General features: G+C 44.7%; 1 protein-coding gene across 1 annotated transcript in view; it reads right to left on the bottom strand.

Moving 5' to 3' along the window:
- Positions 1-9,060: 9,060 nt before the first annotated feature.
- Positions 9,061-14,535, bottom strand: part of SHISAL2A (shisa like 2A) — a 32,112-nt gene continuing 26,637 nt past the window's right edge. Inside the window, 1 exon segment of the mRNA XM_006063795.4 lies at positions 9,061-9,332. Within this exon segment, the coding sequence (XP_006063857.4) occupies positions 9,088-9,332 (245 nt within the window). The 3' untranslated portion in view covers positions 9,061-9,087.

Here is a 14,535-nt window from a genome sequence, read left to right on the forward strand (position 1 = left end):
CTGTTGAATCAGTGTTCTGCTTTCAGCTTGTTCCTTTGAAATAGAGGCCACATGACAGAGAAGACTCTCACTAAGCCTCTCTGAACCTCAGTTTTCTCATTTGGCAAACTGGGGTAATACCTACCTCCCCAGGTTTTGTGAGGCTTCTATGAGCTAAAAGCTCTATGATGACGATGGCAGTGGTAATGGTGATGATGAAGATGGTGATGATGACCTGTCTGCATAGCAGCCAATCTCTTGGAATCCTGCCTGAGGTCACACAGCAAGGCCGTGGTGTGGTATGGGACTGACCAGGAACACCTTAGTAGTACAGTGTATTTATATATCACTTTCCATCACACATTCTTGTTGAACAGTTTATTGTTGATACACTGGTTCAAAAGCCTTAGAATACCCCCATGAGGCCCACAGGACCAGAATCCTCTCTTTAGATAGAGAGGAAGGTAATACCTCAAGGTAAACCTATAAACAGTAGTGGCCTGTACCCCAGGACTGGTGTTCTGGTGGTGTCCACACGCATGAGGTCACATGGACATATGCTGCTGCACCCTGTGAGCAGCCCCATGTGAATATGTGGGTACCTGGTACATTAGCCACCTGGGGTGAGTCAGTAGCTGCCTGTGAAGCCAGCAGAGAGGAAACATATACCCAAACCTACAGAAAGGAGTACTCCTTAAGCCACTATACTGATCTGGGGTGTGAGGGAATTAGGGTGTTTAGGGTATAGGGTGAGGAGTTGGGAGGTGGACTCACCCTAAATTGGGGCCTCCTCTGCTGGGCCTAATAATCAAGGGAGGCTTTGATTCCTGCAGTGTTGTTGAAATGGTTTAATTGAAGCTAATGGGAGAATATTTGTGACGAATATGGACAATACAGGCAATGAGCCTCAACAAAAGCTGGCTGGGGGAAGGCTGATGAACTGAAGACAGGTCTGATGGGAACTAGGCTAAGGCTTCAGGGGTGAGCCCAGAAGGCTGACCTGGGTCTCTGTCCAGCCCTGGTCTAATACCTAAACTTCATGCTTGTATGGAATCAGAGAAAGTGAAACTCACAGAGTTCTGGGATTCGAATCAGGATCAGGATTCCAGAATTATAGACTTCAGCATCACATATGGTAGTTATAGAAAATTTTGGAAACTAATCATTTGACAATTGGAGACCCTTGAGAAAAATTTACACTATCCTTCTCCAACTTTCTTTTAATAACAATAAATAACATCTGTTGCACATGTCATACCTTCCAAAGTCCTTTTACATCACTCCATCACACTGGAGTGGGTGGTATTCTACCTTTAGGTTAAGTAATGTGTAGTTCAAAATGAGCCAGTTGGGACTGGAACTCAGCTTTGCAGAATAAATTCTATTTTTCATATGCCAAAGTTTTGATACCCTTGTCTTCAAGAGTTGTAAAAACACTTTTAACTATTTGGTATAATGTGTCCAAATTTTTGGAAGTTTGTTGAGTAAATTTTGCACGTTCATGTACCGTTTTCTTAATGCCTTCTGGCAAACTGCAGTGCTCTAAAATGTGATTATCGTTGTTGCATCAGCATAATCAGGGCTGGTACATTCTGCGATAGCTTTTTGGCAGGTTTTATCATCCAGCACTATTTTCAGTGAACAAAGGACTTAAACAACATATCCGAGAATAGATTTAAAGTCACGAATGTAAAGACTGAACTTCAAGTCGCTCTAGGTTTAGTCAGAACATGTTCCAATCTTCTTAGAACAAAAAGTTAAACTACCAACAATGAAGAAAGAAGAAAAAAGAAAATAAACCTCCCTGAATAGAATCGCATAAGGCCACACGGAGGTATGGTTGTGGTGAGGAAGGGGTGTCTCTCGTGGAGGAAAGCTTTGTTTATGATGCTGCTGGTAACGTGGGACAAATCCCTGCGCTTCTCTGGGTCTCAGTTTTCCCCAGTTACAAATGGGATAATAATTCCTGTCTTGGGAAAGTTGGGGAATTTATCAGCCCTGGGGGAGATCTGCAGCCACAGATGAAACGGCTTAAAGACGAGGTGAATGGGGGAGGGGTGCGGAACAGCAGGGAGCTGCGAGGGGCTTACGATCTCCATGGTAACGCGCGGCAGCCTGGAGAGGAGGCGGGGCTTGGGAACCGGCTGCCGCAGGGTTTGAAATTGAAGGTTTCACAAAGAAAGCTCCCTTCTCCCAGGAGAAAGGCCTTCTTGGAGACGGAGCTCTGCACTCGGACAGGCCTCTGCGCCGAGTGCACTCTGCTTTTTGCCTCATGTTATAGACACGGAGAACAGGTCCACAGAGAGGTCGAGAGTCTTCAGCAAATCACTGGCAGGGTAGGCATTCCTGACCTCTGATCCGTGCTCTGGTCTGTACCAAAATGCTGTTTCTCTGAACGTTGGTCTCCCCGAATGTACAATGAGACAACTGAAAGAGTAGGTTTCCAAGGACACTTTGCGCCCTGAGAGTGTTTAATCAAACTATTAGCAAACACAATGGAGATGGTGAATACTAAGATGAGGATCATGCAATCTGTGAGGCACGGGCTGGTTTTTCTCTGGGTCCCCCACCCCAACACGTGGTGAGGCACAGAGGGGACATCTGGTATTTGTGGAATGAATGTTTGTGTCAATAGACACAGTCATTCTTTTGTTCCAACAGGTTTAAAGAGCACCTACTAAGTGCCAGGTTAGTTCAGAGAAGGGCTCACTCACTGAGGGCTGAAGCCTTGCTGGCCGAGGAAGCCCTGAGTGCAAGAGATGGCTGCCCAAGCAGGTGCAGGTGAAGGAGAGGATGTCTGCCCTCTGCCCTACAAAATGCCCTGCATTCATGTCCTGGGGATTCCTGGCCAACCGTGATTTCTCCCAATCCCCAGGCTCCGGAAGGGCAGATTTCGTCCTCAAGGATCCTGCTAGACAATGAGGAAGGCAGCCAGGCCAAGACCTTTTCTTGGAAAACCTCGAAAATTTCTGTGGAAGAAAAGGCTGGGGCAGATGGCCCCTGCTGGCTTCTCCTAGGAGTGCACACTTTGTTTTTTGTGTTCTTTCCCAACTGGCTTATAGGACGGAAGGAGGGCATGCCTCTTCCTCACCTGTAGGGCAAAAACAGCACTGCACTGGGAGTCCGAGATTGGATTCAAATTCTGACTCTACCTCCAGCTCAATGTGTGGGCTTGGGCAGGTTGTTTTTCTTCCTGGTCTCACTTTGCTTAAAAAACCCCAAAATATATGGGGATAGTGATCTTCATAGTGGTGTAGTAAGAGTCAAATGAGAAAATGGTTATGAAATCCCTCTTACCTCCCCACCAAAGTTATATTTATCATTTACTGTGATCCAAAGATTTTACAAACTTTATCTATAATCCAAGCAATAATCCTGCAGTGTTGGTGTTTGTTATTTAGCATATGAGGCTCAGAGGAGTGAAGACGTTTGCCCGAGCTCACATAGTTAGGAAGCCACAGAGCCAAGATGCAGACCTAGGTCTTTTTGACGAAAGTATAACTATATCAGCAGATCCCTTGGAATCTCATTCCTTCACCAAATGACATTTATTGAGCATATACCATGAGCTAGGTGGCAGCTGGGGTAGATTAATAATATACTATCAATCGGGATGTTGGGAGGAAACAGATGGCATTTCTCAAATTGGATACTTTGAGAGGGGTTTTAATAAAGGGATTATGTAATGCAGGGAAGAGGAATAGGGCGATACTGCAGGGCAAGTAATACTGAGGCACTAGTTACTACCCTTAGGCTTAAAGGAGCAAGGAGGGAGCAAGAATCTGGAGTCAAAGAGAGCTGTGATAAGGGCAGTCTGACAGGAGCTATGTTCTTGGTATAGAGATGCAGCCAATCCATGATGTTACTTCAGGCAGGAAGCTAGGGGAATTTATACTCTGCTGGGACTTTGGTTGGCCAAATCCTACTAGAATCCAAGGGGACAGTAATGCCTTAAGGTAAACCATACAAATCTTCCTGTTAAGATATGGATCAAGGTCAAGAAAGGAAGAAAGTAGGTCTAGAGTAGCAAACAGAAGATAACACAAAGACCTTTTTTTAACTCTAAGGAGCAGCTCACCAAATAATGGAGAAGACAGGTATATTCACAATTGTAATGAAATATGTGAAAAGAACTATATCAGTAATCTACCCTTGTGTAACAAACTATACCAAGACATGTGGCTTAAAATAATAACCATTTATTAATATTTGCTAATGAGTCTATGAATTGGCTTTGGGCTGGGCTTAGCTGGTGGTTCTTCTGCTGATCTCACCTGGGATCATTCAGTAGCTGCTGGTTGGCCTGGGGACCTCAGTGGAGAGTTCACATATGTTCTACATGGTCTCTTCTACCAGCAGGCCAGCCCAGGCTTCCTTACATGGTAACACTGCATTCCAAGAGGGTGAGAGAGGAAGCTGCAAGGTCTTCTGAGGCCTAGACTCAAAATAGCACAGTGTAACTTCTGCCACTTGCTGTTTGTCAAAGCAAGTTGCAAAGTCAGCACAGAAACAAAGGATGGGAAAATGCATTCCACTACTTGATGGGAGGGGTGGCATTACATTGCACTAATGTAATACCATGTAAATTTGTATAACCTATCTTAATGGTAAGCCATCTTTCAACCATTGGAGAAATAACAAAATCATAGCACTTTCCAAACTATTCTAATTGTGTATTAACCTATCAGTCTTCCCCCAATAGCCTAAGAGCTCCCCAAGGATGTGAATTATGACTGATTGATTTCTTTGTTCCTAGAGCTCAGGGCAAGGCGCCCCAAACATATTAAATGTAGTTTGTTAAATGACTATGGCTGGGGGTGGGGCTGGTGAATGGTCTACTTGTCCAAAGCATTGGAGCCACAAATGGGACTCTTTTTAAATATAAAGTTGACACTATAGAACACTTCCCCTACCTCACTGAGACCCTTTGACTATTGCCATGGTCCACCAGGGTCAGATTCAATCCTCATATCCTCCATAAAGGTGTTCAGACTACTTCTTTCCTCCTGTTTCAGAATCTCTGCAACTCTCATGGCCTATACCCCACAGCTTGACATTTGCTTTCAAAATCTTATTGCTCTCTAGGGGTCTCATGGGTCAAACCTACTTTTCATCTCTAGTGAGTAAATCCCTAAGGGCAGGACTGCATCATGTATCCTTAAGAACTTGTCAACATGGTGGACCCACAGTACATCCTCAGTCAACACTCCCTACGTGGATCATGCACTCTGGGCAGCCTAGACCTTATGAGGTATGTAGAAGGCATGTAGGGAGTCATTCACACCCTTGCAAGGGTTCCCAGATCTCTAGGATAGAGCAAGGCATGTTTCCCTTGGGCTCTGACCTGCGGCCTGGGCCTTGTTTGTCCGCACTCTGGCCCCTGGGCTAACTGGACCCAGACCAAGAGGAACAGTGTCCCAGTTGGCGGTGGAATGACCTCCTCCTGACAAGAGGAGAGATGTCCAAGGTTTGAGCCATTTCTTACGGGCAAGAGAACCATCACTGTCAGACTTCTGACATTTCAGGAACAAAGGGGCAGTTATTGACTAGGTCCCCAAAGCAGAGCTCCTGGGTGGCAAATTTCACTTCAGTGTCACAAAGAACATAAAAAGCTGTCACATAAGGTACCAAGCTCCTTCCAATGCTATAAATTCTTTCCCAAGGCTCCCCCTTGCCCACAGGATGAAACCCAAGCCCCTTGATGTGGCCAGGCTTCAGGACTTGGCCCATATACCCCTTTAGCTTCATCCCTTACCATTTCCCACATTGTAGCCTCCACCAAACTCAACTACTGATTGTTTCCTTGAGATCACCATTTGCTCTCTTAGCCCTCGGTCATTGTGTTTCAGTTCCCTCTGCCTTGAATGCTGTTCTCCATCTTGTACCACAAACTCCTTTTCCTTCAAGACTTAATTTACAGATCACTTCCTCCAGGAAGCCTTCCCTGAAGCCGTTGGCTGGGTTAGGGATCTCCTGTAGATACCGTAGCTATGAACTCCTTGAGGATGGAAACTGGGACTTCCTTTAGCCCAGATTCTGGCAGAGAATCATTGTCAGTGATGTTGAAGGAACAAACAAATGTACATGATTAGGGGAGGCTGGAAAACCACCTGACGGGTGCTATAAAACCGAGTGGAAGGTTCTAATATTTCCACGTTGTACGATTCAGTACCTCCTAATTCTTGGTCAAAGATTCAGACTTGGGCTCCACTCCATCTGGGGCCCCCTCCCCAGCAAGCCACCTCCACCCCGTGCCCTCTGAGTGTTCGTTCCCAGGCAGGCACACACACGTATTCTGAACGTAACCAGGAAAGCAATTTACAAGAAATAATTGCCCGCCGGTCGATGTGTGCTTGAGAGCAGCGGTGACCTCAGACTATTTCTGTCCGTGCGTCAGCCCACTCCGCTTCCTTCCTCTTCGGCTGCCCTGAGGGAGGGGGTTCCTGCTGCACAGGTTGGGCAGCGTGTTTCCAACCCAGGACTGAGGCAGGCCAACAGCCGTGTGAGCCAGCTCTGGGGGCTGATTGAATTCAAATGGGAAGTGCTGAACAAGGGCAAGGGGGAGGAGCTTTACGGGGGCCTGGGATGTGTAGTTCACAAAGGCAGCACACAAATCTGTTTTTCCACCTATCCCCACCCCATCCACAGGCTCTGCAGGGGAGATTCTGCTAGGCCTTGGGGCCCTGCTCAGTGTGAGGTCTCCTTCTAGCCTCCCCAGCTCTGAATTCTCTTTGTTCTTCCTGGCCAGTCGTTCTCAAAGGGTGGTCCCAGACCAGCCCTGCCTGGAACTCATTAGGAATGCAAATTCTGAGGACTTACTCCAGACCTACCCAATCAGACACTCTGACGGCAGAGGGGGCGGGGAAAGGGGGGCAAGGGTCTGTGTTTTAAACTAGCCCTCCCTCTGATTCTGACCTTGGCTGAAGTTTGAGGACCACTTCTTAGGCCACTGATGACCATTTGAATTTTTAGAATTTACAGATCTTCTCTCCCTAACAGACCAAGAGCAGTCTAAAAGTAAGGTCCTTATAGGATTCTTCCTTTAACCTACCAGAAGGTGCTCTGAGGAAAAATCTCTGAGGATTTTCCTGATGTGGATACCAAGGAGACAGACAGGATCCGTCCTGTGAAAGGTCACAGAGTCCATCAGTGACTACACCCCCTGCCTGTCACACGTTCCCGCCACACATGAGTGCACACACACACACCCTAAGCCCTCTCTACAACAAATGACTTGCAGTGCTTAGGCTGTGCTAGGCTTTTTCTCACTGTTTTTGAACAAATTGTACTCTGGCCATAATTTCTAATGATTTGGTCTTACCTGGAAACTGACTCATCTCTGATGATTCAGCTCAGGCATCGCTTATTCCTCCCTCAAGCTGCATGAAGGGTCACTGTGGGTCCATTGCTCTTTTGTGTGCCCCCCTCACCCATCACATGGACTCCCTGCAGGGAGAAGCTGTGGATAATTCCCTGTTGTTTCTGGTAACCTGAACAGGATAAACACCACGGAAAGTACAATAAGGGGGAAAGGTGCTGGGTTTAGAGTGCTGAGAATTACACATACACATGCCACACAAGACCACAAATAAAGCAAGGCCAGAACTGAGATCTCCTGATGTGCAGCCTAGGGCACTTCTGAGGGTGACTCACCCGGCCTTTCCACCTGTCGTGTGTCCTTGGCTGGTTCAGGCCCCACGCACAGATGTCTAAGAGTGACCATTTCACGGTTGCCAAATCCAGCGGCAGATCATGTCAATGTCAAAAATGTCAAGAACCGCTTTCCGTGGCTACTGAGTCTCCCCATCCTTGCCTTATACCCTCAAGGAAAAGCCTAAAGCCACTGACAAAATGAAGATGAGGAGCGTAGCTGGGAGAGAACGGGCGGCAGTAGCATCCTACCCTAAGATTCCTTTGCTGTCAGACTAATAATATTTTAAAACCTAATAAAAAGAGCTAATGCAATGCTTTCCATTTGCCAACCTTGTTCTAATTACATGGATGAAGTGATTTAGTCCTCCCCCAAATGTTATGAGGTAAATATTACTGTTATCCCTGCTTGTTAGGTGATTAGGTACAAATGTTACTAAGCAAGTAAGGGCAGGGACGGGATTTGAACCAGGCATTTGGCTCAGAAGTCCCTGCTCTTAATCACTATGTTACATTGAAAAATACTCACCTATAATTTTTTAAGTCTTTGTAGCACTTTCAAGTTTAGGAAGAGGGTTCATATACATCATCTCAACAGTCACCATAACCCTGCAAGGGAACTGAGGCTCAGAGAGACTAGGGGACTTTACCAAAGCCATGCTGTGGAGTCTATTAACCATTCATTCCCTCACTCACTTGATTATTCACTCTTTCATTCACCTGAGGAGCTGAACGATAATAAACATGGCTGAGTCCTGTGTATATACTCTGTAGTAATATTAATGCTATGCTTAGTCATGTCCAACTCTTTGTGACCCCATGGGCTGTAGCCCGTCAGGCTCCTCTGTCCATGGAATTTTCCATGCGAGAATACTGGCATGGGTTCCCATATCCTTCTCCAGGGGATCTTCCTGACTCAGGGGTCAAACCCGCATCTCTTGTCTTTCCTGCACAGGCAGGTGGATTTTTTACCCTGGCACTGCCTGGAAAGTCCAGTGAGTATGCTCTATTCCCTCTCATTCTGTTCCTTGGCAAGGGACTCACTCCAGGAGCAATGCTGAGCTGTTGGAGAGGCAGAAGTCACTGCTTCTGGGTCCCAGTCATCCTAAGTACATCTGCTCCATGGCAGGAAGACTAAGTCAGAATTCCCTGACTCCCTGGTTTAGGTGAGGGGCTCCTCTGAATCTCCACAGGCCCCAGACTTCTCCCTGATCACATGGAGTTGTCATGACCATTTTACTGGAGACCCATGTCTAAACTCCCTTCGGCCCACAGTGGGCCAGGTAGAGCGCTGTAGCTGGGTTCACAGGGGAACCTGAGTGGGTTTGTGAGGAAAAGCACTCATTTATCCTGTTAGGTTCCAAAGTCCCTTTGATTATCCCCACTCCCACCTTTTTTTTTTTTAAACACCAAAAATAAGCTCCAGAAGAGGATGGTGGAGAGACATTTATTGGATGTTTATGGGGCTGGGTATAGTAGACTGGGGACAGGAACCTCCTCAGGGCTCCCTGGACGGTCACCGGCGGTCACTGTAGCCATGAAGCAGTGCTGGAGGAGGCGTTTGGGATCCTTAGCCTGCTCCTCATTGCAGTCCAGCCAGGAGTTCAGGAAGGGGTGACTCTGCCTGAGAGGGCTCACTCCTCACACCTCCACCGAGTTACCCATGTTTCCACCTTGGCAATCAGAGGGTACCTCATCAGGGTCTGGAAAACAGAAAGCCAAGGGCATGGGGCTTCCTCCTGTAAGCCCTTCCTTTCCATCGGGATCATATTATACATGTAGCTTCCCTGAGTGCTTACCTTGGACAGGGGTGGGCTCAGAGTCTTAAACATTCATTTAAACAAATCATTCATTTAAAAAAATATTCATTAATAATATTCCACATTGTGAACTATGAGCTATTAATGTTTCTCATGAACTTAAAGTTTAATGGAGGGGACAGACAATAAACAATTGCTAGCAGATATGAAGACTTCATCTTTACCATAAACTCATAGGGTCAGGTCAATTCAGTCACTCAGTCGTGTCTGACTCTTTGCGACCCCATGAATCGCAGCACGCCAGGCCTCCCTGTCCACCACCAACTCCCGGAGTTCACTCAAACTCACGTCCATCAAGTTGGTTATGCCATCCAGCCATCTCATCCTCTGTCCAGTAGCATATTGGGCACCTACTGACCTGGGGAGTTCCTCTTTCAGTATCCTATCATTTTGCCTTTTCATACTGTTCATGGGGTTCTCAAGGCAAGAATACTGAAGTGATTTTCCATTCCCTTCTCCAGTGGACCACATTCTGTCAGACCTCTCCACCATGACTCGCCCGTCTTGGGTGGCTCCACAGGGCACGGCTTAATTTCTTTGAGTTAAAAGGTACTATTAAAAACTCACTTATTAAATGAAGATTCAGGCTGACTACACAGCTAGCCTGCACGGAAGTGCAGTAATTTTAAAAATACATATTGTTCTTTGCTTTAAGAATAGATTTCATGACTCTCTTCACTTACTGCTTGATCCTCTCCTCCTTTTGTACCTGGACTTGATAGGAAGCTCACTTGGCCATATTATTTCCCACTTCCCATTCATGACATTCTGCTGCAACCTACTTGGTTTCTGCCTGTAACACAACTTAAAACTTTTTGTCACTAAATCCTATGGTTACTTATAAATCATTGTCTCCTTTGACTTATTAGGAGCATTTGACAGAATGAAGCACTCTTGCCTTTTTTGAATAAAAAAATGTATCAAGTGTTCAAGCTAGAAATCAAGTGTATCAAGTGTTAGCTCTCACGCCTTCTCTCCCTACCCATTTCCAAGGTCAAGCAATTCACTCCAGGTCCTGTTAATTCCACCATATCACTATCTGCTGTACCCACCCATTCTCTCCATCCTCAAGGCACCACACTAGATCTGCTTTTCATTTTCTACTGCCCAGACCAAAAGACAGCCTTTGGTTGGGCCATCTTCCAGAGAGATCTTTCTAAGGTTAAGTGAGTCCATGTACTACTCTTTCTCAAAAGCACTCAATGTCTTCCCATGACCTGTGATACTCGAGGTGGCATTCAAGGTTCTTTAGGTATGGGCCCCAACCCTTCTCTAGCTTTTCACTACTACTCTTCTTGGAAGAACTCAATGCTTTACTACACCAAAATTTTATTTTTCCCTGAATGGGTCCATTGCTTCATATCTCTGAGTCTCTGCTTTTACTGTTCCTTCTGTCTGGAATGGCATTTTATACCTTGTTTATCTAGAAAACTCCTATGCTTTAAAACCCATTGATGGAAGAGACCAAGGATGAATGGTGCCTCTGAAAACAAGGAAAGAGGGAATTTCAAGAAGGAGGCTGTATGGGACACTGGAGTTGGCTACGCAATATCCATTCCACCCTCTTTCCACCCAGCAATTATGTTTGGTTGGGATTGACCCCATCTCAGCTCCAGCAGAGGGGCCTGATTGATATGAGCCTGTCAAGTAATCCTGTTCCTTTGCTGCAGGGGTGGGCAATTGGGGCACAGCATTTCCCTGGATGCAGTGATTGGGCACATGACCTGAGGTGGTCCAATCAGAGTCAGGCCTCCTTCTTCCCCAGGGCAGGGATGAAGGAAGAGAGTGTTCCTTCTTTCTTCCCCTGGCTAGATGGGAACAAAAAGAACACAGTCCCAAGGACTTCTGGAAGCCAACTTACTACCATGGGAAAAATCAGTCTGAGGAGAAAGCTAACACAAGAGGGCAGAGTTGTGAGAATCTCGGAGGATGGAGCCATAGCCTGAGGACGCTGAACTTCACTTAGACCATTCCTAAAGCTCACCGTACTTTTGGACTTCTCATTTACAGAGCCAATAAATTTTCTTGTTTGTTTTGAACTCTCTATTTTTGATGATTTAAGACTCACAAAAAGTTACAAAATAGTAGAGAGTTTCCATTGTACCTTTCACCTAGTTTTCCTCCATGATAATATCTTATATAATCATGGAGTAATTTCAAAACTAGGAGACTGACATTAACATACTACAACTGACTAAACTACAAATCCTATTCAATTTTACCCATGTTTTTAATATGGGCTTTTTTTGGGTGTTTAGTACTATGAAAGTTTATCACACGTATGCGTGTGTGAATGCATGCTAAGTCGCTTCAGTCACGTCCAACTCTTTGTGACCCTGTGGACTGTAGCCTGCCAGGCTTCTCTGTCCATGGCACTCTCCGGGCAAGATTATTGGAGTGGGTTGGTGGCCATGCCCTCCTCCAGGAGATCTTACTGACTCAACCATTGAACCTGCTTCTTTTATGTCTCCTGCGTTGGCAGGCTGTTCTTCACCACTAGCGCCACCTGGGAAGCCCTATCATATGTACAGTTTTATATAATCACTGCCACAATCAAGACAAAGAACTGTCCCAACACCATGAATAAAAATTTCCTTATGCTACCCCTTTACGTCAGAACTTCCTCCTAAATCTAACGCTGGTAACCACTAACCCCTTCTCCATACATAACGTTGTCATTTAAGAAATGTTACGCAGATGAATTATACACTGTACAACCTTTTGAGATGGGCTTTTTTCACTCTGTTTAATACCCTTGCAATCCATTCAAGCTGTTATGTGTATTGATAGTTCATTTGTTTTTATGGCTGCATATATTCCATTATATGGTTGTACCATTTGCCCACTAAGGAACCTTTGGCTTATTTCTAGCTTTTGTCTATTAAAAACAAAGCTGTTATGAGCAGTTGTGTATAGGTTTTTGTACAGACATACATTTTCATTTCTCTAGGATAATAATAATATTGTTTTGAATGGTATAGTGGACTGAATGGTGACCCCCAAATATATCAGGTCCCAATTTCTGGAACCTGTAACTGTTAACTTCTATGGTTTTTGCAGATGTGATGAAATTAAGGACTTTGAGATGAGATTATCCTCAATTATCTAGATGGGCCCTAAATGCCATCACACGTGCCCTTATAGGAGAAAGGCAGCGGGAGATAGACACTCACAGATAGTGATGTAAAGACAGAGGTAGAGACTAGAGTGAGCTGCAAGCAAAGGAATGCTGGCAGTCACCAGAAACTGGAAGAGTCGAGGAACAGACTCTCCTGTGGAGTCGTTGATTTCTGCCCAGCAAAACTGGTTTTGAATTTCCAGCCCTGAGAACTGAGAGAGAATACATATCTACTATATCAAGCCACCAAGTTTGTGGTAATTTGATACAGTGGTCATAGGAAACTAATACATATAGTAAGGATGATTAACTTTATGAAAACACTGTCTTCCAAAGTGGCTATATATCATTTTAATTCCCACCAAAAATGTGTAAGAGATCCAGTTGCTCTATCCTCCCTTGGAATTATCAGTATTTTTACTTTAATATTCTGATAGGCGAGAAGTGGTATCTCATTGTGGCTTTAATATGTGTTTCCTTAATGGCTAATGAAGATGAAATATATTCTCATGTGCTTATTTGCTCTCTGTATCTCCTCTTCAGTAAAGTATCAGTTCAAGTCTTATGCTCATTTTCTAAAAGCATTGTTTGTTTTCTTATTTTTTTTGTTTTTAATTTTAATTAATTAAAATATTTTTGGCTGTGCTGGATCTTTGCTGACATGTGGGCTTTTCTCTATCTGTGATGAGCAGAGGCTACTTTCTAGTTATGGTACGTGGGCTTCTCACCGCGGTGGTGTTCCTTGTGGAGCACAGGCTCTGGGGCATGCAGGCTTCAGTCGCTGCAGCATGTGGGCTCAGTAGCTGTGTTTCCCAGGCTTTAGAGCACAGGCTCAGTAGTTGTGATGTGCAAACTCGTGTGCACACCTAGTTGCTCTGCAGCATGTGGGATCTTCCTGGATCTGGGATTGAACCCGTCTCCCGAATTGGCAGGCAGATAGATTCTATACCACTGAACCACCAGAGAAGCCCTGTTTGTTTTCTTAATGTTGAGTTCAGGAGACTCTTTATATGTTCTGGGTAAAAGACCTTTGTCTGATATGTGAACATTATTTCCCAGTTAGAGGCTCTTCTTTCCCTCTTCTTAATAGAGTCTTTATCAGCACAAACATTTTGAATTTTGATCTAGATCAATGACTAATGTATTTTTTTGTGCTTTTGATGGCTTGTCTAAGAATTCTTTGCCTAACCCCGGGTCATGAAGATCTTCTCCTGTCTTCTTCTAAAAGTTTTATAGTTGTATAGGCTACATTTTAGTCCATGATTTATTTTGGGTTAATTTTTATATAATGTATGAGGTTATGTAAAAGGTGTTTTTTTAACCTATGGAAGTCTAGTTGTTTCAACATTATATATTGAAAAGACTATTCTTCTCCCATTGCATTGCTTTTATACTTTGTCAAAAATCTTTTGGACATACATAGGATGTGGGTCTATATCTTTGATAGGAACAAAGTAGATGATTAAATAGTTAATCTCACTAGGGGATTGTAAGTAGAAAATATATGAGAGACACCTATAAGTTAATGATCACTCAAGAAAGCAAGTTTGCTTAACCACAAAAATTACATGGTGGATTTAAAAAATATGGGAGACCCCTGTAAGTTAATGATTACTCAAAAAGTGGGTTTGCTTAACCACAAAACCAAGCAGTCTTGCTTAGCAACAAAACCATGCAACAGAAGGCCGAGACATGCCCCCAAACAATAGAACAATGGTGGCACGAGACCCACATCCTGCCCAGTGACCTCAGTGAGTTAATGATCCCTAGGACATGCGCTCTGCACACATAAAAAACAGTAATTTGTAGACCTAAGCCTGACCATGTGCGGACAAAAAACTCCCCTGCCCAAAGGAGGAGAAGATGATGATGGGAGCATGACATCTACTCAAGAAAGACAAAGTTCTTCTCCCCCTCCCCACTTCTCCTTTGATTATAAAGCTGTAGCCCAGTAGGTTCTTGGGGCGA

The sequence above is a fragment of the Bubalus bubalis genome, chromosome 6, assembly GCF_019923935.1.
Source record: "Bubalus bubalis isolate 160015118507 breed Murrah chromosome 6, NDDB_SH_1, whole genome shotgun sequence".
Classification (NCBI taxonomy): domain Eukaryota; kingdom Metazoa; phylum Chordata; class Mammalia; order Artiodactyla; family Bovidae; genus Bubalus; species Bubalus bubalis.